The 27,033-nt window shown below is 36.7% G+C and overlaps 2 protein-coding genes across 2 annotated transcripts; one reads left to right on the top strand and one right to left on the bottom strand.

Annotated features, from left to right (window-relative positions):
• Window positions 1-9,274: 9,274 nt before the first annotated feature.
• Window positions 9,275-10,381, bottom strand: LOC112778205 (probable cinnamyl alcohol dehydrogenase 1). Its single transcript, XM_025822554.1, is given in 5 exon segments — window positions 9,275-9,414; window positions 9,504-9,781; window positions 9,872-10,102; window positions 10,202-10,297; window positions 10,299-10,381. Coding segments are annotated over 5 exon segments (828 nt in total).
• An 8,644-nt stretch (window positions 10,382-19,025) lies between these two features.
• LOC112778204 (protein ALP1-like) lies at window positions 19,026-19,949 on the top strand. Its single transcript, XM_025822553.1, has 3 exons — window positions 19,026-19,041; window positions 19,136-19,348; window positions 19,432-19,949. The coding sequence occupies exons 1-3, from the start codon at window positions 19,026-19,028 to the stop codon at window positions 19,947-19,949; spliced, it is 747 nt and encodes a 248-aa protein (XP_025678338.1).
• Window positions 19,950-27,033: the final 7,084 nt, after the last annotated feature.

Raw genomic sequence — 27,033 nt, 5'->3', positions numbered from 1 at the left:
TAGCAGATGCAGATTCAGAGATTTAATGGTTTCTTTAATGCTTACTTGAAGTATCGTTTTTGCAACTGTGAAATATTTCAGGGCCAAAGATCTTTTCAATCTACAAGAGTATTACCGCAAGTACAAAGTCAAAGATTAATGGAAAAATTTATCAACTCCAAAGTACTTAGACTCCTTTTTTTTCAACTCCAAACTACAAAGTACAAGAGTATTACTCGACGAGTTGCTTTTGTCATTGGCGACAAGGATCCCTAGGAAGGCCGGGAGACGTTGAAACGCCAGCGACGAGACGAGACAAACGACGAGACGCTGGCGAGTGTGAAGGAGACGAGAGTCGAGTGAGACTATAGTGGGCTACTGGCAGTGAAAAAGAAGAGAGTTTGAGTCTTAGAATTGAGAGCGAAAGACATTCCTTGAGAGGGTGAACGGTTGGTGAGAATACCAGAAGATGAAAAAGTTCTTTAAATTTTTTTAGTTTTTTAGATTTTTATTTTGTATAAATGATTATGAGAGATTAGGGTTTACGGGAACATTAATAAGATTGAAGCAATTGTTTTTGTGTGTATGAATAATTAAATGTGTTTTTGTTTTATTTTTTAAATTGTTTAAAATTTAAAATTAAAATTAGTTGAATTTTAAACTTTGATTAATTTAAATGGATAGTTTGGTCTAATAATAAAAAAAAATATTTATATCTTTTTATAAAATTAAATAAAAATATATTTTTTTATTTTTACTAAAATATAAGGATATTTTAGTAAAAGTATTGATATTGTATATATTTTTAAAAAAAAATTAAATACTGACATGGATAATATAATCTACGTGTCATTTTATTATTTGTCTACATTTTTATTATATCGATACGTATAAATGCCTAAAAAAAATAGACAATAGTACATGTGTTTGCTACGGTACGATAATAAATTCATACGTACCGATACATTTAAAATATGGACAAGTAATAATAAGTCACGTGGAATTTATTTTTCACATCAGTATTTATTTTTTTTAAAATATATATTATATCACCACTTTTACTAATATACCCCTTTAATTAAATAAAAATAAAAAAAATATTTTTTATTTAATTTTATAAAAAGTCTTAAACATCTTTACTTTATTTGATTAGACAAAAATACCCCTTTAAATTAATTAAATTTTGAAATTCAATTAATCCTACTTTCATGGTTTCAAATAATTTAAACAACAAAATAAAAATATATCAAAAAAATAAAAAATCAAAATTGTTCTTTTCTTCATCTTCTCAAGTTGCTCTTAATTTCATTCAATCTCCCCTAATCATTCGTGCCCTCAGACCCAAACCAAAACGGCAAAACCCTAGCCGTAGGTTCTTTGCTGCCGCCGTCCCCAGGTCCTCAGCGCTTCTGCTTCTTCCTCTTTCCCCTGTCCGGAACCCAGGTATCTCGGCACGTCGTCCCCATCCTCGCTGGCTTCTTTGTCCGTGGCTTGGAGCAGCTCGTCGTCGGGTCACCGCTTGCCGTCGTCTCTGCTCTCACCGTCGTTTCGCCGGTTGCCGTCGTGTCTCCGTCGAAGGTTAGTGTCCTTGCTTTCAGTTCTTTGCCTCCGCTTCTTCCTTTTAATTTTGATCTGGTTGTTGAATGCTCGGTTTTTCTTCTTCCTTTTAATTTCTAAAATTTTTGTTCAAATGTTCTTGTAATGTTTGTTGCTCTGTGGTGTAATTGTTGGGTTATTGAATGATTATTTGATCTTCATCATATCATCATCAACAATGTCACTTCTTATTTCTTAATAAGCTCTTTAAATGATGTGTTTTTGCCACTCCCGGGTGATTTTTCCCACTTCTCTCACCTTTTACTTACTGATTCTGTTCTTGAAATACCAATTTCAGTGATCAATATTCTTCATCCGCCTTATTCCAATGGAAACAGGTAACACTAGAAATTATTTTAAGAGTTTCTCTAATTGATTTCCTTGTATTTTAATGAAATTTTCATGACACGAATATTAGGTAATCTTGACTTTCGAAGGCTGTGCTAGTGATCTTTCTATTGTATTATCATTTTTTCAGGTTTATTCTGAATTTGAGTCGTGGTGATTTTAGAGTTTAAAAAATTTGCAAATAAGCTTTAACCACGGATGTGACAAAACAAAATTGAATTATCACGAAATTTCTTCTACAAAATTTGAATGCAGTATATTTAATTCATGTTTTCAGGGGACAACTAAGTTTTCTTGACCATTTTGTTGTTTGGAAATGAATTATAAGTGAGGATTTTTCAATTTAACGTGAGTCAAACTACTTGGTATATTTTTTTGGTGTTTATAACATGAACACCGAATTCAATATACATATAATTCAAGATAAAGGTAGAGACCCAGTGAACATAGAAAGCAAGAAGAATATAAAGCTTTTACTCTCTTAATAATGTTGATAATAATAATGTATAATGTATATCTAGTATTGCTACAGTCAAATTAATAATTCATAAATAGTTTTATGGATTATTAATTTGACTGTAGCAATACTAGATATACATTATACATTATTATTATTAACATACATCACATATTTATTTATTTATTTATTTTTTGGTCAAATATCAAAATCATGCACCGCATCCTCTTGTTTTCTTTATCTATTTAACAATATAAAATCTCTTCCATTTTACGACAACACCATGACAAAAAAAATCAGAGAAACATAGTCACATTCCCTAAAAAATAAAAAAAAAATCCAATTACCCTAAATAAATCCAAAAACATATCAGTTTATTTTCTTTTTAATGCTACTTTTGACTTGTTTTTATCCACAAAGAAAGTTGTTTCTTCACAGCTGCACCAAATATGATGATCTAGGCCCAAAAATCAGTCACAGCCACGTAGACAAAAAAAATAATACAACTTGCTTATTAGTCTTAACTTGCCAAAAATAATTAGCATCTCATTAGTCTTATTAATTTCCCAAACATTGTACAGTAGATCTGTAAAAGCACTGGTATTGTCTGATATGCTGTCCCATCAACTGAACCTGTAAACATAGGCAACTCCAAACATGTTCATCAACTACAATGTCCACATAATATCCATAAGTGTGGATATTTAATGTCAACTTCTCTTAAATTAATTCCCAAGAAATTTTATATTGGATACTTTAACCTACTATAAATTTTTATTCTATAAAAAATTTTTAAAAATGATTCCTGTCGAACAAATTGGTTCTTTGGTCGCTTTTAATCAAATTTTTAACATACGTATTAGACAAATAAATCGCTAAAAATTTTGGTTATAAAACAATTAGGTCCTAAAACATATCACTATAAGACAAATCAGTCTCTCTTAAAAACAATAGAACAGAGGGACCAATTTGTCCAATAAAGATAACTCTCGCGGACTTATAGAGGATATAAATTTATTAGGAATCAAAGTAGTTTTCAATGTAAAATTCTTTGTGGACTAATTTGGGTATTTATTTATGACTAAATATTGTTTCTGATCCTTGACCATTTATCCGAAAGACAAAATAGTCCTTCGCAATTAAAAAATTTCTACTCGATCTCCAACCATTCAAGTAATTAGTGTAAATGATTTTTGACACATCTATATATCATCATTTACTGGAATCACTTACACCATTACTTAAATGGTTGAACACCGATTAGACCAATTACTTGAATGGTTGGGAACAATTAGAGATTTTTAAATTATAGAAGGTTATTTTGTAAAAAACAAATAGACAAGAACCAAAAATTATATTTAAGGTATGGTATAAGAAAATATCTTTAATTTTTATTTTCCATTTTCAAGTTTTAAAATTTGTTTTCGTTTTTTTATTTTTAAATTTTAAAAATGTGTTTGTTTTGTTTATTTTCATTTTTTAGAATTTTTATATTTTTTATATTAAAAAAATAAAAAATATAAACCTCAGCTTATTTAACCTGCAGCTTTTTTACCCACTCAATAACACACATTAATACCATTATGAACCACTTTAAAAAATACCCAAAAAAATCTTGTAAAATTTTTACCCATTAAAATACCGATCATAATTATTACCATTTTTATTCATATACATTACAATCACTTCATTGACATCTTAATCATCAATCACCATCACAAAATGACAATCAACCTTCAGATGTTTGATCCATTTATGAAAAATCGGGTTAGCAACGATATCTAATGCACTCTGGTTACCGCAAAACAGAATAATATGATTATGTTTTGGTGTTGTTATTTAAGCTTTTGTTGGACAAGACAAGAATAATGTAGCTTGAAAAACAATGCTAATATTTTTTAACAATTTTGTTAGGTAATCAACTAGGATACCAGTCAACTACTAGTTAAGTTGCAAAAAAGCCTAGAAAATAATAAAAATAACATGTAATTCACTCTAAAAAAATCAAATTTTACTACAAAGTAAAAACCAAAAATCATATAAAATCCTAATCACTTCACTTCTTTCCCTAAAAAAAAAGTCTCCTTCCACAACGCTTTCCTCTGCTGTGCTTGCGCTTCCTTCCATTGGGTACCTAGTTCCAAATTTGTATGTTGTTGTCCCACAACTCACAAGATATGAAAGGTTTTATATAGAGATATCAAAATACATTTTAGAGAGAAAGAGAGACAAGAGTAAAAGTTATTAGTCTCTTATTTATTGTTCGTTGCAATAATTAAAATGAAGGGTTTGTAATATTGGAGCATAAATTTGACAATTCAAGGCTGTGAAAGAATACTTATCTATTTACTGTTGCTACTTACTGTATTTCAGGTGTAGTGAATTTACCTGTGAAGAAGTAAGTAAGCTTTCTTTATTTGCTTTAAACCCTTGTGTTAAATTTCTATGCTGTTTGACTAATATTATGATTCATCCTTCATCTATTTGGCAGTATCTCTGTTTTCCTTGCATAGCCCAGAATCGGATCGGAGGTGATCTAATAAAACATAATAATTGAACTGAATGAATGCAATTATATAAGTCTATGTATTATTAATTCTCACTCGAGCCATTAGGTGGTGATGCTATATATATCTCTATCTATTTGAATGTTGTTAATTGGTGCATGGATATATACATGTTTTAATGTTTTTATAGCTAAATAGTAAAGTCTTCTAGCTAAAATATTTTTTTTTTGACAGAATGGATCCCAAACAAAAGATAAGAGTTATTGCCTGTTTGATTTTACATTTTGAATTAATGAATGACCTTATAGTTAAGTTGTTGATTATTTGCTATGTTTTGATTAGATTGCAATTGAAAAAAAAAAAAGAAAAGAAAATGGAATGATAGTTACAGTAGGCAAGTAATAAGGGATGTTAGTATCGATAGAATTATTTATTTTAGTGATCTAGCATGTATAGAAAATACAAGAATGGATAGATGTGCGTTTCATGCATTGTGTAACATGCTTAAAAGGGTTGAAAGGTTAGAACCAAGTAGGAATATGGGTGTGGAAGAAATGGTTGCCCAAAGAGAACCCCATAGCTGGCATTCCATGCCCAAGAGACCTCATAGCACGTGGATCTCATCAAAGGTCAGCTCAAACACTCACCAAATGGGCCCCAGAAGTGAATTTTAGCACTAAAAAGACTGTTTTACCCTTACTAGTCATTTAGTATTTAAGGGATTATGTTTATGTAATTCACACCTTTTTTTGGAGACACTTTTCATATCTCATTCAGCATACACATTTTAATTGTATTTTACTTTCAGTATGAGTTTCTAAATCTCCTAGGTTGAGGGGAGGATCCCTGCTGAGTCCTATGAATTAATAAAAGTATTACTATTTTCTCTTCGATCTGTGTTTGATTAATTCTAAGATGTATATCCGATCTTCATCGTGGTGAATAGGATGATCTAACAAATTAGCTCTGTTCATCACATTAAGACGAACGTGCCTGACAAACACCCACGTCTACTTGGGTTCAGAATGCGTCTTTCAACGGACAAGGACGAACCAACAGCTATGTTTATAAATCTCTCAGACGGCTAATACACGACTTCGTTGGGGACTTTTTGAGACATCAGTTTAGCCAATTTTCGGAGAGATTAGGGTCTCTGTGGTAAAGGCTAGAACCCAAGGTGCAGCATTCTCTGATCCGGAAGATCTGACCTTATTTATGGCGTTTTGAGTAGGATCATTAAGGAGAATGAACTATACGAGCTTCATCCTCAATCAGAATGGATCCGCACTAAACCTAGGGTTCAGATATGGAGGAGTATTGGCAGCTGCTCAAACCAGTGTCAATCACATACAGCCTGCCATTGAAGAAATCACTCACAAGCAAAGAGAGCAGTAATACCAGAGTTAATTCAGAAAGACAAAGCAACTCTAATCCTCAACTCTATCCCTATTATTGATTTTAATATATACAATATATTCCTTTCACGAGTTGCCCTTGCATCAATCCAACAACCTTCTGATCTGCCTGACTAAGACCTGCAAGATAACCATAGCTTACTTCAAGCCACAATCCTCATGGGATCGACCTTGACTCGCTCAGGTATTACTTGGACAACCCAATGCACTTGCTGGTACTGCTGTAAGGAAGTGTGGGGATTCGTATGCACCAAGTTTTGGCGCCATTGCCGGGGATTGTTGAGTTTGGACAAACTGACAGATTGTCTTACTCCCTAGATCAAGTAATTTATTTTATTTTATTGAGTCTTTTATTTTTATTTTCTTCTTTCTCAAAATTTCGAAAAATTAAAAATCTTTTTCAAAAATTATTTTTCTTTTCTTTGTTCAATTTTTGTTCTTGGTATTGAGTCTTGCATGTTCTTGTTTTCTGTTTTTCAATTCCAAAAATTTTAAAACTTCTTCCTAAACCTTTTTCAAGAAATATTTGTCTTTTCTTTGTTTAAGTCTTTCTTTGTGTTTTTTATTAAGTCTTTTATTTTCTTCTTCAATTTTCAAAAAAAAATAAAAAAATTTTTCAAAAATATTTTTATTTTCCTTATTTAATCTTTGTTCTTAAGTAATTAAGTTTGAGTCTTTTTGTTTTTGTTTTTGGTGAATTTTCGTGTTCTTTGAGTTTTTCTTTCAAAAAAATTTTTAAAAATAGTTTCTTTGGTTAACTCTTGTTTCAAATCTTTAAGTTTGGTGTTTTCTTGTGTTTTTCTTTTTGTTTTTCGAAAATTTCTTTGTGATTTTCTAAAAATTTTAAGTTTGGTGTTCTTTTTATGTTCTTGTGTTCTTTGAGTCTTTGAATTTTGTTCTTTGTGTTCTTGTTAGTCTTCAAAGTGTTCTTGAGTCTCTTTTGTGTTTGATCTTAAAATTTTTAAGTTTGGTGTCCCCTTGTGTTTTCCTCCAAAATTTTCGAAAATTAGGGGTACTAGATCTAAAAATTTTAAGTCTTGTATCTTTTGTGTGTTTTTCTCTTTCATCATTAAATTCAAAAGTAAAAAAATATCTTTTCTAACTTAATTTTTAACATAATTTTTGAATTTTTTAAATAAAAATTCATATTTCAATTTCAAATTTTTATCTTATCATATCTTAGTTTTCAAAATTTCAAATATCAAATCTTTTCAAAAATAAAAATCATATCTTTTTCAAAAATCTTATCTTTTTCAATTTTCAAGTTTTAAAAATTCAAATTTCAAATTTCAAATTTCAAAAATTAAAACTCTTATCTTATCTTTTTCAAATTTCAAATTTTAAAAATCAAATCTTTTTCAAAATTAAATTTCTTATCTTATCTTTTTCTAATTTCAAATTTCAATTTCAAATCTTTTCTTATCTTATCTTCTATCTTATTTTAAAATTCAAATCTTTTCTTAATTAATATCTTATCTTCTCTCTCTTCTTTTTCAAAACTACCAAACTAACTCTCATTTCTTCTTAATTTTTGAAAACTACCTCCTTCTTCTCTCTCCTCTTTTTCAAAACTTCCTAACTAACTCTAACCTCTTCTTAATTTTCGAAAACTTCTTCCTCTTCTCTCTTCTATTTTCGAAAATTTAACATTTAAATTTTAAATTTTTTAAAATTAATTAACTTATTTTTGAAAATAATAAATAAATAAAATAAAATCAAAAATATTTTAATTCTTATTTACTTTTTCCATTTATACTTCTCTTCTCGTCTCTACTCATATCATTCTTCTTCCCTCTCTCTATTCTTCCTTCTCATCTTCTATCTCTTAATTACTTCTATCCCCTATTTTCAAAGTATCCTTCTTCTACTTCTTTTATTTCTTTTATTCTATTTTCCCTCTTCTTTCTTCACATCTGACTTTAAAGAGGAGCTTCTTACCAATTGGCACAAAGAGCTTTCTTCTTTTCTTTTTTTTTCTTTCTTGTTTATGACCAGAAACAGGAATAAAGAACTCCTCTTGACTCCTGATCCTGAACCTGAGAAGACTCTAAGGAAGCATTTACAACAAGCTAGAGCACAATACTCTGGAAGAGACATTTCAAAATATTTTGAACAAGAAACAGAGGACATGGCCGAACCTCAAGAGGAGCCAATAAAGGTCCTTGGTGACTTCACCATGCCTACCTCTGACTTTTATGACAGAAGCATCTCTATACCTGCCATTAGAGCTAATAATTTTGACCTTAACCCTCAGTTAGTCTCTCTTCTGCAACAGAACTGTAAATTCCATGGACTTCCAATGAAAAATCCACATCAGTTTTTAGCTGAGTTCTTACAGATCTCTGATACTATAAAGACTGATGGAGTTAATCCTGAAGTCTACAACCTGATGCTCACTACAAGGTTTTTGTTTATTTGTGGCAGTTTTTTTTATTTGTGGAGGTTTATAACCTCTACCACATGGTTTGTGGGGGGGGGGGGTTTAAAACCCCCAAAATTTGAAGTGCCACGAGGTCTTTTGTGGGGATTTTTAAAAACCTCCACAATCTATTCAGTGGGAGTTTTATATTGAACTTTTGTGACAGTTTTAAATAACTTTTGTGGCAGTTTAAAACCTCCACAAATTGACTTTTCATTTTAACACAAATTAACTATTTTGTGAGATTTTCAAACCTCCACAAATCTTGTAGTTATTTCTTTTTAATTTCAAATCATTCATTAATCTCATCTCATTTATATATTCTTAATTAAAAATTTATTTTTTACTATCAAAATTAAAAAACTAAATCTTTATAATAAAATTCCTCAATATAAGACAATTCTAAATATAAAAAAATTCTCAACGTCAATAGTTCCAACCATAATTGTATAAAACATAATTGTATATGGTATTATTCTACATAACTATTACTATTTTTCTTTAAAAAGTAAAATAAAACAACTTCAATATTTCAATATCATCTAAATTCTAATTACATAAAAATCTCACCAACCCCAACTGTGACTAAGATACCAAATGTTTTCAGAAGTGCCATGTAAGGATCATAAGGATGATCACTAGTTATTGTGTCAATTATAAAGTCTAATGTCTTTGTTAATCCCTGCATGTAGCAATATTTGTAAACATTCAATTTTGACAAAAGAAATAAATAAGAAACAGAGGATGCTTTTTTAATTTGCTATGCTTACTTTCATTTGGTTTTCGATCAGATGAAATCACAAAGTTATCTGCACCAAGTAAATTGAGGGCCTCATCATTCTTTGATATGCTGGTGCTGAAAACTGTTACATTCAGACCAAAAGCCTTTCCAAATTTAACAGCCATCTGACCAAATCCACCAAGGCCAATCACTCCTAGAGATTTTTCCGGCTGCTCATTCATCTTGTAACGAATCATTGGCGAATAAACAGTGATTCCGGAACACAACAAAGGTGCTGCTGAAGCCAATGGATAACTTTTTGGTATCTTGAAATAATACCTACACATATACAACAAAAAAATGTAACATCAAATTCAGTTTACTCTAACCTTTTTAACTCAAAATATATAAACTATAGTAGCCAATTACCTTTTATGGACTACTATGAAATTGGAGTATCCTCCCTTTGTGATTGTACCATCAAAATCAATCCCATTAAAGGTAAAAACTGCTCCCTTACTGCACTGATGTTCTAGTCCATCATCGCAATACTCGCAGTTGCGGCATGAGTTGACATAAGTCCCCACTCCAACATGATCACCCACATTGAAGCGTTTGACATTGGAACCAACATTGCTCACAATGCCTGCAATCTCATGTCTAACAAAAAAAAAGCAGATTACAGATACATACATTATCTTAATTCAGTTTGCAAGTTTCTGAGAATTAGAGAAAAATTATTAAAGGCAACATACGTACCCTGGCACAACAGGGTACTTGTAGTCACCAAGTTTATTCCTTGTCCAAGTGATATTAGCGATTAATATATGTTTATATGCTATAAAGAAAGTTGATTAATTACCTGCGATTGAATTTGTATGGTGAGAGATGTCCAGATGCATCTCTTGTAGCCCAACCAAGGCAATCTTCTGAACTCATTGTTTTCTTCTGTTTCACCATAAACGCAATTACTTTTCAATTTTCATGAAGCTTCCTACAAATGGATTTATAAGGCAAGTAATAAGTAGTTAATAAGAACCAACCTGGTTAATAAGTTTTCTTTGTTCTCTTAGCATTCACAAATTTTTTATGAGGCAAATTCATCAACGGTGTTTATATAGCACAGGATTAAGAAGCTTAATAGTACCAAAGCAAATACCTCATGATGACTAAAGTGCTACCTCATATATCTATGTACAGACATAGTTCTAATGGTCTGCAGTGGCAAGAGAGGTAATTAACTAATGATTAACATATATACACACTAGCTTTTTTTATTAATGCCAATTACTAATAGTTAATTATAATTATTTCTATGCTCTTGTTCAGTGAACCATACAAACCATTTGATATCTAGAACCACTATATCTTTGGCTTCCCTTTTCTGCATTGCAAATCTCAAGGCCTACCTTGTAACCACCATCAAACTTTGCTCGAAATACATCTGACTTGACTAAACAAACTCGATGAGTATAGAATCTTTTTCCTGTAGATCAATTAGTTTAAGGTTTGTACTTTTAGATCCAAGAAGCTCCAACAGCAATTCTAATCCTGCAAGATATAGCTGCAAGTTGATTGGAAATACTTCAAAGCACTACTAGGTGAAAAAATTATTAAAATGAGCAGATAAAAGCTTATTGTACCATTGTTGTCAATGAAGATAGTTCTACTTATGAAATTATAGAGATAGAACTATAGAAGTTATACTTATGAACATAAACAATTTTATTATCATCAAAGAACAATACCAGTAAATTAAATACAAGTCAATATATGATACTACGGAGTAAAGGAAAGAAGGACATACTTGAGCTTTGAAACTTCCATCCTAAAGTTTGTGAAAACCACCAGCCTTAATAAGGTCTGCCAATAATGTCCTATCACACAATTTATATTTGATAAGTTCATAAAGAACAATATAGTAACATAAAATTTTGACAAAGTTAAGAATAATAAACCCAATTTCACCTCATTATCCACAAGGCTATATAGAGCAAAAGCTGCATGGTGCTAGATAGACGCATTCTGTGAGCCAAAAAGATCAATTAGAGACTCAATACCTCCATGATAAGCAATACCAGCTTGATTAGAGACTCAATACCTCCATGCATTTAAATTTAGAGGCAAATTGTTTGAGCACTTACATCCACCAATATAACTACCCATGAGAGCAGCAGTTATTTTCCAGTTATCAGAGCTGAGAGATCGCATAGGCACTATTAGAAACGCTACTAGAGTACCAACAATTGTAGCCACTTCCATCCACCACATTAATTTCTTAAACTTGAAACTCATTAGTTAATTATTACATTACAACATTAGTGATGCATAAGCGTTAAACATGAAAATTATGTAACTATTGACCATAATTCACCACCAGGCAAGGACAAAATTTTAGGAAATATCAAATATGTACCACAATTTTAGGATCCTCACTGTAGCTCTCATAACACCGACCCCATCTTGGATCTCTACAAACCTATAAATAGTGTTCCAGAAGTAATTAGTTAAGTTATCAAAGGAAGAAATGTGAACATATTACGCCTAACAAGAATTTTTCCTACACAAATTTATCATTAGACTCTTGAAATACATGGAGAAAAGACATAAGGATTCCTCGTCGCTCTGACTTCGAGAGCGGTTGCAGCTCCAATCTTTTGGGCAAGGTCAGGATCTCTGTTAGTCAAAGATTATTAGAACAGAACAAGTGGTGGATGAACTAAATAAAGCATATAAGAAACCTAATACATCAATAAAACACCATTAAGATTACAAACGCAATGATATTGACTTGTAAAACAAAGTATATTTCAGGCTAAATTAATTGATATCATAAGCAAATTTGTTATAGTACCATCATTGCACAAGAATGATAGTTTGCCCACTGTGGCAACAAGATCCTTGAACCAGGTAAATAATAATAATAATAATGTAAGCCTGTAACCATAGAGCATTAGAGTATGGATAATGAGATCGATGTTCCTCCGTTCTTTCTCTGCCCAATCTCGCTTGAAATCATGAAGGATCCCGTAACCGTCTCCACCGGCATCACTTACGACAGAGAGAGCATCGAGACATGGCTTTTCTCCGGCAAGAACAAGACCTTCTCCGTAACGAAGCAACAACTCTCTTCTTCTGATTTCTTCGATCTAACTCCAAACCACACTCTTCGCCGATTGATTCAGTAATGGTGTACCATCAACGCTTCCCACGGCATCGAAAGGATTCCCACATCTAAACCACTTGTTAACAAAAACAAGATCTCAAAGCTCCTCAAAGATGAGGACATTGACCTAGAAGCTTGATGCGGCAACGACGAGGACATGAATGACAACAGCGGTGAGCTGACTCTCCCTCTGATCTTAGACGCCACGGCGACTTGACGGCGACAATGGGCGAAGAGATGAATGTGGTGGTGGCAGCAAATAGATATAGGGTTTAAGATCCCTCTTTTTTCTCTTTTAACTTTTTTTTGGACAAATTTTTGTTTAGAGTGAAATTTGTTTCAGTTTAATTAGAGTAGGTTAGAGTCTGGCTGAGTCTGGCTATTTGTTTGGGTAATTGGGCTTAAGAATTTAAACTAGACAATTAGTATTAATTAATGGGGGTTTTATATTTTGCCATAAATAAAATAAGTTGTGGAGGTTTTTTAAAACTTCCACAAAAAAAATCCCATAAATAAGTATAAATCTTGTAGTGGCTCTTTCCCTTTGCAGTAAGAGACAAAGCTAAGTTTTGGTTGGATGCCCAACCAAGAGAGAGTCTTGACTCTTGGAAAAAGCTGGTTAATGCTTTTCTAGCTAAATTCTTTCCTCCTCAAAGGATGAATAAAATTAGAGTGGAAGTTCAAACCTTCAAACAAAGAGAAGGTGAATCCCTCTATGAAGCTTGAAAAAGATACAAGCAATTGATCAGGAGATGTCCTCCTGACATGCTCTCAGAATGGTCTATCATAGGCGTGTTCTATGATGGCCTGTCTGAGATATCCAAGATTTCATTTGATAGCTCTGCAGGTGGATCCCTCCACTTGAAGAAAACACCTGCAGAAGTAAGAGAATTCATTGAGATGGTTGCCAACAACCAGTTCATGTACACTTCTGAAAGAAACCCTGTTAACCATGGAATCTCTCAGAAGAAAGGAGTTCATGAAGTTGAAACTCTGAAAGCCATCTTGGCTCAGAATAAGATATTGACTCAGCAAGTCAATATGATTTCCCAGCATCTGACTGGGATGCAAACTGCAGCTGGTAGTGCTCAGGAAGCTTCTCTTGAAGAAGAAGCTTATGATCCTGATCAACCCACCATGGAGGAGGTGAATTACATGGGAGAACCCTATGAAAATACCTACAATCCTTCATAGAGGAACCATCCTAACCTCTCATGGAAGGATCAACAGAAACCTCAGTAAGGTTTCAACAATAATCAAGGTGGTAGGAACCAGAATAGGTTCAATAACAGACCACCATTCCCATCTTCTCAAGGGAATATGCAGACCTTTAAGCAGAGCCCCTCTGACTTAGTGACTCTGGTTTTCAGCCTCTCTAAGACCACTCATAGTTTCATTAATGAAACAAGGTCCTCCATTAGAAACTTGGAGGTGCAAGTTGGTCAACTAAGCAAGAGGATCCCTGAGATTCCTCCTGAAACTCTTTCCAATAATACTGAGGTTAATCCTAGAGAAGAGTGCAAGGCCATAACCATGGAAGACATGGCCGAATCAGAGGAGAATGGGAAGGTGTTGAACACCAGTGAAGAAGCCTTTACTGGGCATTCAACGCCCACAATGGCACCATGCCTGGTGCTGAACGCCAGTGAGGAACCCCTCACTAGGTGTTCAACACCCATCCTGGCAGCAGAGCTGGCGTTGAACGCCAGCCAGGGAGCACTGGCTGGGCGTTGAACGCTAGTGAGGAACCCCTCACTGGGCATTCAACGCCCAACCAGGTAGGCTTTCTGGCGTTGAACGCTAGTGAGGAACCCCTCACTGGGCGTTCAACTCCTAACCATGCAGCCATTCTGGCACTAAACGCCAATGAAGAACCCCTCACTGGGCGTTCAACGCCCACTAACCCAGGGAAGCTGGCGTTGAACGCCAGCTAGGACATCCCTGTTGGGCGTTCAATGCCCAGAATGCTAAAGGGACTGGCATCAGTCAGGGTGGACAGCAAGGGCGTTCAATGCCCCATAAGCTAATAGAGCTGGCATTGAACGCCAGTCAAAGCACACCCTTTGAGTGCCTAAATCCCACTCAAGAACCCTCTAGCCCAGAACCAAAGAAATCCATAAAGATCATTGAGGTTCCTTTGCATGCACTTCTGCAGTACATGAGTTCTGATGACTACTCATCCTCTGATGAGGATGAAGACACTAGGGAAGAGCAAGTTGCTCGGTACTTAGGAGCTCTTGTGAAGCTGAATGCCAAGTTATTTGGTACAAAACCTCTAGAGGAAGAACCTCCACTGCTTACCAAAGAACTCCATGCTTTGGTTCAGCAAGAGCTACGTCAGAAGCTTCCAGATCCTGGACGCTTTCTGATTCCTTGCACCATAGGCACCATGACCTTTGAAAAAGCTCTGTGTGACCTAGGGTCAAGCATTAACCTCATGCTACACTCTGTAATGGAGAAACTAGGCATCATTGAGGTAAAATCTGCAAACATCTCATTAGAGATGGTAGACAAGACTATGAAGAAGCCATATGGCTTAACGGAGGATGTCTTAGTTAAAGGTAAAAGCCACTACATCCCTGCAAACTTCATTGTCTTGGATATTGGAGAGGATGAGGATGACTGTGTCATCCTTGGGAGACCTTTCTTAGCTAATGCAAAGCCATAATTAATGTAGCTAAGGAAGAAATGATTTTCCAATTAGGAGAGGACTATATCTTATTCAAGATGTCCAATCCCAATTTTTTCTCTGATAAAAAAGAGAACTGTGCAACACCTAGTGTTCCAACCCTCTTTTTCTATGTAGAACTTTACAGAGCCCCCAGACATCAATCATAAGTTTGGTGTTGGGCATCCCTCAACAAGCTCTAAGCACAAAGGTATTAAAAAGAAAGTACCTAAAGGCTGGAGGGACAAGAAAGTCCCAACTGAAGGCTTCTCACCTGGCATGAGAGTTGTCTTCACTAAGAAGCCAGCCTTACCACATACAGTGAGTCGTGTCCTGTCTCTAGAGCATGTGGAGCTCACTCATGAGAGGACAGGAAGAAAGTTCACTATAAGGGATGAAAATCTGATCCCTTACTCACCTCCTTAAGGAGCTAATCGTCAAGCTAATGATGATAAAAGAGCGCTTGTTAGAAGGCAACCCAACCTTAATTAATTATTTATTTCCTTTTATTTTGTTTTATTTTTCTTTTAGGGTCATGTTCATATGCAGTTAGAACAGAGACAGAATTTTACAGAAGTGAAAACAGAACACTCTAGATGGAGTGTTGAAGTTGAACGCCAGCCAGGGAGCAGTCCCTGGGCATTCAAATGCTAGTGCAAGAGAGCAGGGAATCTGGAATTCCTAACATCTCAGGACCTGTAGGTCCCACAGAAACTCCACCTACCCCACCTTCTTCTACCCTACTTTGCTCGAGGGCGAGCAAAACTCTTAAGTTTGGTATTGCAAAGGCTTTGCTTTTTGACTTCTACCACTCTTAAGTATGGAAGAAGAGGATGGAGCAAACTAGAAAGCATGCACATGAGCCTGTGCAGCCGCCTCAACAAAGACAAAGGAGTGACATTGAAGAGATCAAGCACTAGATTGGATCCTCAAGGAGGAGCACTAGCCACCATTATTCAGGTGTATTCGTTCTCTTTTATCTCCTTTCCTTTATTATTTTTCTATTTTTTTGTTATGTTTTGTCTGTTTTATTGTTCTAGTTGCATGATCATTTGCATTGATGTCTTAAAAGTTGTAAAATGTTCCATATATCTCTCACCATGCTTAAAATAAAGTTTTTATTTGAAAAGTATTGAGAGATGCATGAATTTCAAGTTTAAAATAAGAATGGTTTAATTATGTTGATGTGGTATCATTTGCTTTTGTTTTCTGAATGTATGATTAAACAGTGCATATTTGAAGTTGAAATTTTAGAATGTTGGCTCTTAAAAGAATAAGGAAAAAGGAAAAATATTATTGATAATCTGAAAAATCTAAAAATTGATTCTTGAAGCAAGAAAAAGCAGTAAACAGAAAAAGAAAAAAGCATGTTTCAAAAGAAAAAATTATTATGCATGCAAAAAAAGAAAGAAAAAATGGCAAAAAGAAAAAAACAAAAAGCAGAAAATCCATTACTGTCCAAAAATGCAGGAAAAGGAGGGCAGATTAAAAAAGCCAGTAACCCTTTAAACCAAAAGGCAAGGGAAAAAGGACCCAACACTTTGAGCATCAGTGGATAAGAGGGCCCAAAGGAAATAAAAGCCTAGCCTAAGCGGCTAAACCAAGTTGTCCCTAACCATGTGCTTGTGGCGTGAAGGTGTCAAGTGAAAAGCTTGAGACTGAGCAATTAAAGTCATGGTCCAAAGCAAAAGAGTGTGCTTAAGAACTCTGGACACCTCTATCTGGGAACTCTAGCAAAGCTGAGTCACAATCTGAAAAGGTTCACCTAGTTAAAGTATTTGTGGCATTATTGTATCCGGTGGTAATACTGAAAAACAAGGTACTTAGAGTCACGACCAAGACTCTGAAAGATGTGTTCAAGAATCAAAATAAGCTTAACTAAGAGTGTCAATAATATCATCTGGATTCTAAGTTCCTAAGGATGCCAACATCTCTGAGTTTCAATGGATAGTGAGATGCCAAAACTATTCAGAAGCAAAAAGCTACTAAGTCCCGCTCATCTGATTGTAACTAAGTTTCATTTGAAACTTAGAAATTTATTGTATCTTTATTTTATTTTTATCCTATTGTGTTTTTAGTTGCTTCGGGACAAGCAACGGTTTAAGTTTGGTGTTGTGATAAGCGGATATTTTATACGCTTTTTGGCATCACTTTCATATAGTTTTTAGTGTGTTTTATTTAGTTTTTATTGAGTTTTTATAGGTTTTAGTATTAAAATCATATTTTTGGATTCTACTATGAGTTTTTGTATTTTTGTACAATTTTAAGTATTTTCTGACTGAAATTGAGGAGCTGGAGCAGGAGTCTGATTCAGAGACAGAGAAAGCACTGCAGATGATATCCAGATCTGACCTACCTACATTTGGAAGAGCTTTTCTAGAGCTATAAAAGTCCAAATGGAGCGCTCTCAATGGCTATGGAAAGCTGACTTCAAGAGCTTTCCAGAAATATATAATAGTCCATACTTTACTTCGGATTAGAAGGCCCAAAACTGGTGTCCAACGCCAGCTACTTACCCCCCTTCCAGGCGTCCAGCGCCCAAAGAGCAGAGACCAATGTACAAATGCCCAAAGAGGACCCCCTAGCTGGCATTCCATGTCCAAGAGACCTCATAGCACATGGATCTTATCAAAGCTTAGCCCAAACACTCACCAAGTGGGCTCCAGAAGTGAATTTTAGCACTAAAAAGAGTGTTCTACCCTTACTAGTCATTAATTTAGTATTTAAGGGATTATGTTTATGTAATTCACACCTTTTTTGGAGATACTTTTCATATCTCATTCAGCATACACGTTTTACTTGTATTTTACTTTCAGTATGAGTTTCTAAACCTTCTAGGTTGAGGGGAGGAGCCCTGCTGAGTCCTATGAATTAATAAAAGTATTACTATTTTCTCTTCGATAGTGTTTAATTAATTCTAAGATGTATATCCGATCTTCATTATGATTAATAGGATGATCTAATAAATTAGCTCTGTTCATCACATTAAGACGAATGTGCCTAACAAACACCCGCGTCTACTTGGGTTCAGAATGCGTTTTTCATCAGACAAGGATGAACCAACAGCTATGTTTATACATCTCTCAGACGGCTAATCCACGACTTCGTTGGGGACTTCTTGAGACATCAGTTCAGCCAATTTCTGAGGAGATTAGGATCTCTGTGGTAGAGGCTAAAACCCAAGGTGCAGCATTCTCTGATTCGGAAGATCTAACCTTATCTGTGGCGTTTTGAGTAGGATTATTAAGGAGAATGAACTGTAAGAGCTTCACCCTCAATCAGAATGGATCCGCACTAAACCTAGGGTTCAGATCTGGAGGAGTATTGGCAGCTGCTCAAACCAGTGTCAATCACATACAGCCTGCCATTGAAAAAATCACTCACAAGCAAAGAGAGCAGTAATACCAGAGTTAATTCAGAAAGACAAAGCAACTCTAATCCTCAACTCTATCTCTATTACTAATTTTAATATATACAATATATTCCTTTCATGAATTGCCCTTTCATCAATCCAACAACCTTTTGATCTGCCTGACTAAGACCTACAAGATAACTATAGCTTGCTTCAAGCCACAATCCTCGTGGGATCGACCCTGACTCACTCAGGTATTACTTGGACGACCCAATGAACTTGCTGGTACTGTTGTACGGAAGTGTGGAAATTTGTACGCACCACTTGCTATTTTGAGATGTCATAATCTCTTACTGAAGAAACCTCAACCATTTAGCCAGGATAGAATGGATGAACGATGGAAATGGTTCAAGGTAATTTATCTTACTAATGTTATTAAATCTAATATGCTTGGTGTGCTTTAGGATTGAGTTAATTGATCTTTTTTTGGATTTTAGAATTGCCTAGGAGCTTTAGATGGTACCCATATCAAAGTCAATGTCCTTGATGCTGATAAGCCTAGATATCGAAACAGAAAAGGTGACATAACAACCAATGTGCTTGGAGTGGTTGCTCCCAATATGCAATTCATCTATGTATTAGCGGGTTGGGAGGGTTCAGCTGCGGATTCTAGGGTATTGCAAGATGCACTATTTCACAATGGCTTTAGTGTTCCCCAAGGTATTTTATTGAGACTTTAGTATGTTATCAAAGTAACCATTTGATCTTTCATTAATTTTGTCCAATTTTATATGTTACACTAGGTCATTACTACTTATGTGATGCTGGATACATGAATTGTGAAGGATTTTTGGCACCTTATAAAAGACAAAAATATCATTTGAGTGAGTTCAATCCACATAATCAACCTAGTACAGCCCAAAAACTTTTTAATATGAAACACTCACAAGCTAGAAATGTCATTGAAAGGGCATTTGGAGTATTGAAAGCAAGATGGAGAATTTTAAGGAAAATGTCATTTTATCCTATTAAAACTCAAGGAATAGTTATAATTGCATGTTGCCTTTTGCATAATCACATTAGAAGAGTGATGGTTGTGGATCCTATTGATGAGATAGTAGATCAAAATATGCTTGGAGTAGATGGAGGGATCAACTTGCACAAGAAATATGGAACCAATGGAGGAGAAGATATCATACACGATAATTGTGTTTATTTTTCTATGTATGAGGTTGTCTATTGTAACATTGATTTTATTTTTATTGATGTGTTTGCGTTCTTGTACAAGAGTTGTGCATGTATGTCTGCTAGTAAATATTAACTTTTGAGACTTCTTTGTAACTTTAATTTGGATAATAGTAAAGCTTTTTAATACATATGTGGTTAGAATCGTTGAGATTTGTTTTACATAAGTTCAATTATGTTAATTTTAATTAAATATATTTAATATTAGGGGCATTTTAGTAAATTTAAAAATTTAGAGTCAATAATAATTTAACTAAAGATATTTGTTATTAGGGATATTTTAGTAAATTTAAAAAAAATTATAATCAATAATAATTTTAATTAAAGATATCTGATATTAGGAATATTTTAGTAAATTTAAAAAAATTTAGAGTTAATAATAATTTAACTAAAGATATTTGTTATTAGGGCTATTTTAGTAAATTTAAAAAAAATTATAATCAATAATAATTTAACTAAAGATATTTGTTATTAGGAGTATTTTAGTAAATTTAAAAAATTTAGAATCAATAATAATTTTAACTAAAGATATTTGTTATTAGGGGTATTTTACTAAATTTAAAAAAAATTTAGAGTCAATAATAATTTTTACTAAAGATATTTGTTATTAGGGGTATTTTACTAAATTTAAAAAAAATTTAGAGTAAATAATAATTTAACAAAAGATATTTGATATTAGGAGTATTTTAGTAAATTTAAAAAATTTAGAATCAATAATAATTTTAATTAAAGATATTTGTTATTAAGGGTATTTTAGTAAATTTAAAAAAATTAGAGTTAATAATAATTTTAACTAAATACTTATTATTAGGGATATTTTAATAAATTTATTATTAGAAATATTTTGTAAATTAAAAAAATCGATGTAAAAAATATAATATTTAATTAGGTTTAATTTAATTTTTAGTCATTGATATTTTAATTTGAATGATTAAGGGTAATTTTAACATATTACATAATATGACTAAGATATTTAAACTCAACCAAACAAAAATTTAATCATTTCTAAGATTATTATATAATATTTCAATACATTAAATTTTATAACCAAACATGAGAATCATATATTCCAAGTAATCTTATTCCTAAGCATTATATTCCTAAGAATAATATTCTTGATAATAAAATTTAATCTTTCAACCACACATCTTAAATGTTATCTATAGAGAAATCTTTCAAACTTCAAAATGTTTGAGCATCTTGGTTATGCATAGCTTAATAATTAGGAAGTCGGAATGGTTTTTAGTTTTTACCCATATCACCTATGCTTAGCACGGGTTTTTTCGCTAGTGTACAAGATGTCTCTGGTACGGGTTGAGAGATGGATCGAGAACTTGCAGGTTGAGGCAGATGCCGGATCACTTGACTTGAGCAATGGGGGGAGATACCTGCAAAGACACTCCGACGCTCAAGTCAGAATGGATCTAAGAGGTATAAGGTGTGAGGAATGAATGAATACCTGGAGGGACCTGGGTCCTCTATTTATAGGTGATGGTGAATATCTTATCTTATCTTATTTGGCTAAGATAAGGGAGACGTTTGAATTATCTTATCTTATCTTATCTTATTTGACTAAGATAAGGGAGACATTTGAATTCGAAAGTTGGTTAGGACCTCTAGTGGGCTGGTTTCGGGCCTTCTGGAAGGGCGAAGCGGGTCAGACCCTGGCAACCGGGTTCGGGGACCGTTCCGGGTGTAGGTCCGTGGGCCGGATCCGTAACAGTTGCCCCCGGAGCGAGAGAGTGAGGGTGCTCAGTCTCATCGCTGGAGGAACCTTTTCCTCGTCATTGTGATTTGGCAAGGAGATCGTTGTTTGGTTTTTCCGATCAAGGTCGAGAATTTGGGGAGTTTCTAGCCGTTTCATGGTCAGGCGAGGACTGCGTTTTTTGTGCGTCTCATCACATGCCGGGTTTGATGACCGTTCCGAGGAAGGACCCGGAGATCGGGTCTGGAACAGTTGTTCCTGGAGTATGAGAGCATGCTTACTTGGTCTCAATGCTAAATTGTTTGGAGAGTCCAATTCTCTGTAATTCGGGAGACTGTGAGGAACCTAGAAAGGGCGTGACGTCATCCTGCACTGATTGGCGGGATGTTGGTCAGTCCGATTTTTCGCAAGTTGGAAGACCGTCAGCTCATGCTTGTTTTGTGTGGCCTTTTCTAGGCCGTTATTGTGAACTTATTTTAGGCCTCTTGGTGGGCCGATTTCAAGACTTTGTTTATTTAGCATATTTGGATTTCCGTTTTGTTGGCCTCACGGTGATCGATCCCAGGCCGTCATTTTTTGTTGTTTGGATACCCGTTTTGTTTTTTGGATATCCGTTTTGTTGGCCTCGGGGTGATCGATTCCCGGATAGCCGTTTACTTATTTGGATATCCGTTTGGTTATTTGGATATCTGTTTTATTGGCCTCGGGGTGATCGATTCTCGAGTAGCCGTTTACTTATTTGGATATCCGTTTTGTTGTTTGGATATCCGTTTTATTGGCCTCGGGATGATCGATTCCCGAGTAGCCGTTTACTTATTTGGATATCCGCTTTGTTATTCAGATATCCGTTCTGTTATTTGGATATCTGTTTTATTGGCTTCGGGGTGATCGATTCCCGGGTAGCCGTTCACTTATTTGGATATCCGTGGGTAATCGATTCCCGTGTAGCCGTTTGGATATTTGGATATCCGTTTTGTTATTTGGATATCCGTTCTGTTATTTGGATATCTGTTTTATTGGCTTCGTGGTGATCGATTCCCGGGTAGCCGTTCACTTATTTTGGATATCCGTTTTATTGTTTGGATATCCGTTTTGTTGGCCTCGGGGTAATCGATTCTCGTGTAGCCGTTTGCTTATTTGGATATCCGTTTTGTTGGCCTCGGGGTGATCGATTCCCGTGTAGCCGTTTACTTATTTGGATATCCGTTTTGTTGGCCTCGGAGTAATCGATTCCCGTGTAGCCGCGTTTGATTTGTGCCGTCGAACGGGACAATGCTTTTGAGAAAATGAATTCCATTTATGGTTTGGGCCTCGTTAAAACCTCCCAATGTGGGTAGGAAAGAGTGCCCAGTAAGAAAATATACGATTAAACGACTTAAGCAATAAATGCAAGTAAAAAAGGCAAAATATAAAGGGTAAAGAGATAGTCTTAAACGACCTCAATCTTGTTGCTTTGGAAGGATGTTTCTACATATAGTAGCACCGTAAGTTGGTGGAATTTCAGGATCTTGGAAGCTTGGTCCCGTCTAGTCTTTCGAGCATGTAGGCTCTTTTTTCGATTACCGTCCTAATTTGGTAGGGACCCTCCCAGTTGGGCGTGAGCATCCCTTCTCCGGGAGTGGGTGGACCGATATCGTTTTGTCATAAGACGAGGTCTCCTGGTCCAAAGTCTCATCGTACCGTGCTGCCATTGTACCTTAGACTTATTCTTTGTTTTAGGGCTAGCTCCCGTAGGTGCGCTATGCTCCTGACCTTGTCTGCAAGGTCCCACTCTGCCTCTTTGTCGTTTTCTCGCACGGTTCTGCGCGGACTTTGGTCTTGGTGTGCATCGAGGTCGGCGAGGAAGATGCCTGCCGCATCTCGAGATCTCTTGCGGAGGGTCGAGCTGGTGTTCTCACACTCTACCGCGACTTTCCGGTCTCTGTGTATTGTGCCGATAGTGCCGTTGTCGGCTTGGAACTTCATGAGTAAGAATTTGGTGAAGATGACCGCCGAGAGGTTGTTAATGGTCTTTCTCCCGAGGATGATGTTTGTAGGTAGTGGAGTTCTTAAGGATGACAAATTCGGAGAGAATGGTCTTTCTTTGGTTCCTGGCTCCGATGGTGAGGGGAAGTGTGATGGTGCCGTCCGGTTGAAGGAAGTTATCCCTGAGCCCGGTTACCCCATTATGGTGGGTTTGTAGGTTTTCGTTTCGGAGCCCGAGTTTGTCGAAGGATTCCCTGAAGAGGATGTTGGAATCTGCTCATGTGTCGAGTAGTATTCTTCTGACCAGCCCGGTTCCTATCTTTGCGGAGATAACGAAGGGGGCATCTTTCGCCGAGGTGCCGTATTGGCAGTCCTCGGGGGAGAATGTTATCGCATTATTGGTGATGATTGTCGGGGTTTGGTTTCTGACTGCCAGGACCTTGAGGTTCTTTTTTAGTGCCGATTTCGACTTTTCCGGCTTATCCTTGCTTGTTATGATGTTGACGACTATGGTCGGGTCTGTTTCCAGACTTTCCCGAGGGGCTTGTCTTTGTGTCCTTGGGTTGCGTCCTTCCCTATCTGGTGATCTGTCTCTTTCTGTGCGCTTCGACTCCCTGATGATCTTGGCGAACTCGGAGAGCTTGCCGTCTCGTATGGCTTGCTCCAGAGCGTCTTTTAAGTCGATGCAGTGCTGTGTTCTGTGTCCGTATCCTTAGTGGTAGTCACAATATAAATTCTTGTTGCCGCCCGTTCTTTCTTTAAGTGGTCGGGCCTTCGGAAGGACGCCTCGGTCAGCTATTTGGTGGTAGATCTCGGTGATGGGAGCTAACAAGAGGGTGTAATTTGAGCATTTGTCGGTTTGGAATGTTCCTTTTGGTTTTCTCTTGGTGGGGTGTTTTGGCGAGGTGCCGTACTGCCGTTCTGCCGTTTATTGGCCGCCACGACTTGGCTCACCTCCTCATCGTTTATGTAATCCTTAGCGACGCTCTGAATCTCGTGCATAGTCCAGACTGGCTTCGCAGTGAGATACTTTCAGAAGTCCTCATTCATAAGTCCATTGGTCAGGCAGAGGCTCGTGACTGAGTCCGTGAGTCCGTCGACCGTCAGGTATTTTCTCGTAGATTCGTCTTGTCTTTGGGTAATTCCGAGCAAGCTAATGGGGTGTTTAGCTTTGGTGATTTTGATAGTGAACTGGGCCATGAACTTTCTGGTGATATCGTGGAAGCTGACTATAGACCCGTTTGGGAGGGCGTTGAACCATTTGATCGCAGGGCTAGCTAAGGTTATCGAGAAGGCCTTACACCGGATCATGTCGGCGGCTCCTTCCAGGTTCATCCTGGCCTTGAAGGCCGTTAGGTGTTCCCGGAGATCATTGGTTCCGTCCTATTTCATGTCAGTGGGCTTGTTGAAGTCCTTCAGGAGTTTGGCTCTCAAGGATTTTTCTGTGAACATCGGGATGGCTTCCATTATCACGTGCATGTTTCCTGCTCGTTTGGCCTCCCAATGGTGCCGTCGGTCGTCTTCTCCGCGTCGGTGTTTCGGGTCTAGGGAAATGCTGCGATCGTGCTGTTTGCAGTGTTGTTGCTCAGAGGGCCTGGTGTTCTTGGTATCGCGATGAGATTAGGTCCTGGAGGTCACTTGGCTTGTATGCTCCGGGTGGTACCATTCTTTGGGTGTGACTTGGCCTTTGAGGTTTTGCACCCTGAAGCACAACTCTTGGATTATCTGGACCGCCTTCTCTCCCAGGCCATCGGGTGGCCGGGCTTCAGTGGGAGGACGGTTGTCCTCTCTTGGTTGTTGCTGAGTTGGGGTTGGTTGGCGATGTGCCGGGTTTATTATCCTTCCGTGGGTGGGAGGAGTGTTATCTTGGAGTTCGGGAGTTGGGCTTTGTGGGTTTGAGTTGGGGTGTCGGGTGGAGGATTGCTCCTCGAGGTTCTCCGTCATGCCGCCACGATTTGGCTGTCCCCCGTATCCGTGCAAGAACCTTGAGAACTTTCTTGATCTATTGGCTCCTGAGAGGTCTGAGCTTGGCCATGGTGGTAGCATTTAAGGAGGTCATTCATGATGAGCTTCCTTATGAATTTTTAGTAAGGTCCGAAGGGGGATCATGGCGACAGAGTTGTCACAGGTGAGGCGGCGGATGACAGAGGTTTGGAACCTCGTGTTGAAAGAGGTGACCTCGTGGGTTTGGAGAAAGAGCTTGAAGAGTTCAAAAGCAGAAGCAACCTCGGTGGGCATGGAGCCAAAGTAGAGGGAGAAGATGGGGCCATGGCGCTTGGAGAGACGGATGAGGGAGTGGTGAATGAGAGGGCCCAAGAGGTGGAGGTGTCCCACTAAAGGGAAGCGAGACTTTGGGCTCAGAGGATTTGGAATTTCACCGTTGGAGTAGGGCGAGGGTGCATAAAGAGTATTATCACTAAGAAGGTAATTGCAAGTAACATTGTTCCTTTGGGATTTCGCCGTTGGAATAGGGCGAAGGTGTGTTATCGCTGCAAAGGTGATGTAACTTAAGGAAACATTATTCCTTTGGGATTTCGCCGTTGGAGTAGGGCGAAAGGATGCATAAACATGCAAAGGTGATGCAAGTTAAGGAAACATTATTCCTTTTTGCTCTCAGTTACACGCAAGAAATCTGAGTTTGATGATTGCTCTTCTGGGTTATCCGCCATGCCGCCACAACGTTGCAAAGTCCCCACAGACGGCGCCAATGTACAAGATGTCTCTGGTACGGGTTGAGAGATGGATCGAGAACTTGCGGGTTGAGGCAGATACCGGATCACTTGACTGGAGCAATGGGGGGAGATACCTGCAAAGACACTCCGACGCTCAAGTCAGAATGGATCTAAGAGGTATAAGGTGTGAGGAATGAATGAATACCTGGAGGGACCTGGGTCCTCTATTTATAGGTGATGGTGAATATCTTATCTTATCTTATTTGGTTAAGATAAGGGAGACGTTTGAATTATCTTATCTTATCTTATCTTATTTGGCTAAGATAAGGGAGACATTTGAATTCGAAAGTTGGTTAGGACCTCTAGTGGGCTGGTTTCGGGCCTTCTGGAAGGGCGAAGCGGGTCAGACCCTGGCAACCGGGTTCGGGGACCGTTCCGGGTGTAGGTCCGTGGGCCGGATCCGTAACAGTTGCCCCCGGAGCGAGAGAGTGAGGGTGCTCAGTCTCATCGCTGGAGGAACCTTTTCCTCGCCGTTGTGATTTGGCAAGGAGATCGTTGTTTGGTTTTTCCGATCAAGGTCGAGAATTTAGGGAGTTTCTAGCCATTTCATGGTCAGGCGAGGACCGCATTTTTTGTGCGTCTCATCACATGCCGGGTTTGATGACCGTTCCGAGGAAGGACCCGGAGATCGGGTCTGGAACAGCTAGTTTCTTGGAAATGAAAACTGAAATGATCAAACAAACCCATTTTCTCTAGCAATTTGTTTTTGAACATGAAAATCAAAGAAATAAACCAAACAAAACGTTATTTTGGTCTCC

The sequence above is a fragment of the Arachis hypogaea genome, chromosome 19 (genome assembly GCF_003086295.3).
Source record: "Arachis hypogaea cultivar Tifrunner chromosome 19, arahy.Tifrunner.gnm2.J5K5, whole genome shotgun sequence".
NCBI lineage: Eukaryota > Viridiplantae > Streptophyta > Magnoliopsida > Fabales > Fabaceae > Arachis > Arachis hypogaea.
Note: the sequence above shows the minus strand (reverse complement) of the source record. Positions and strands in the feature narration are given on the sequence as shown.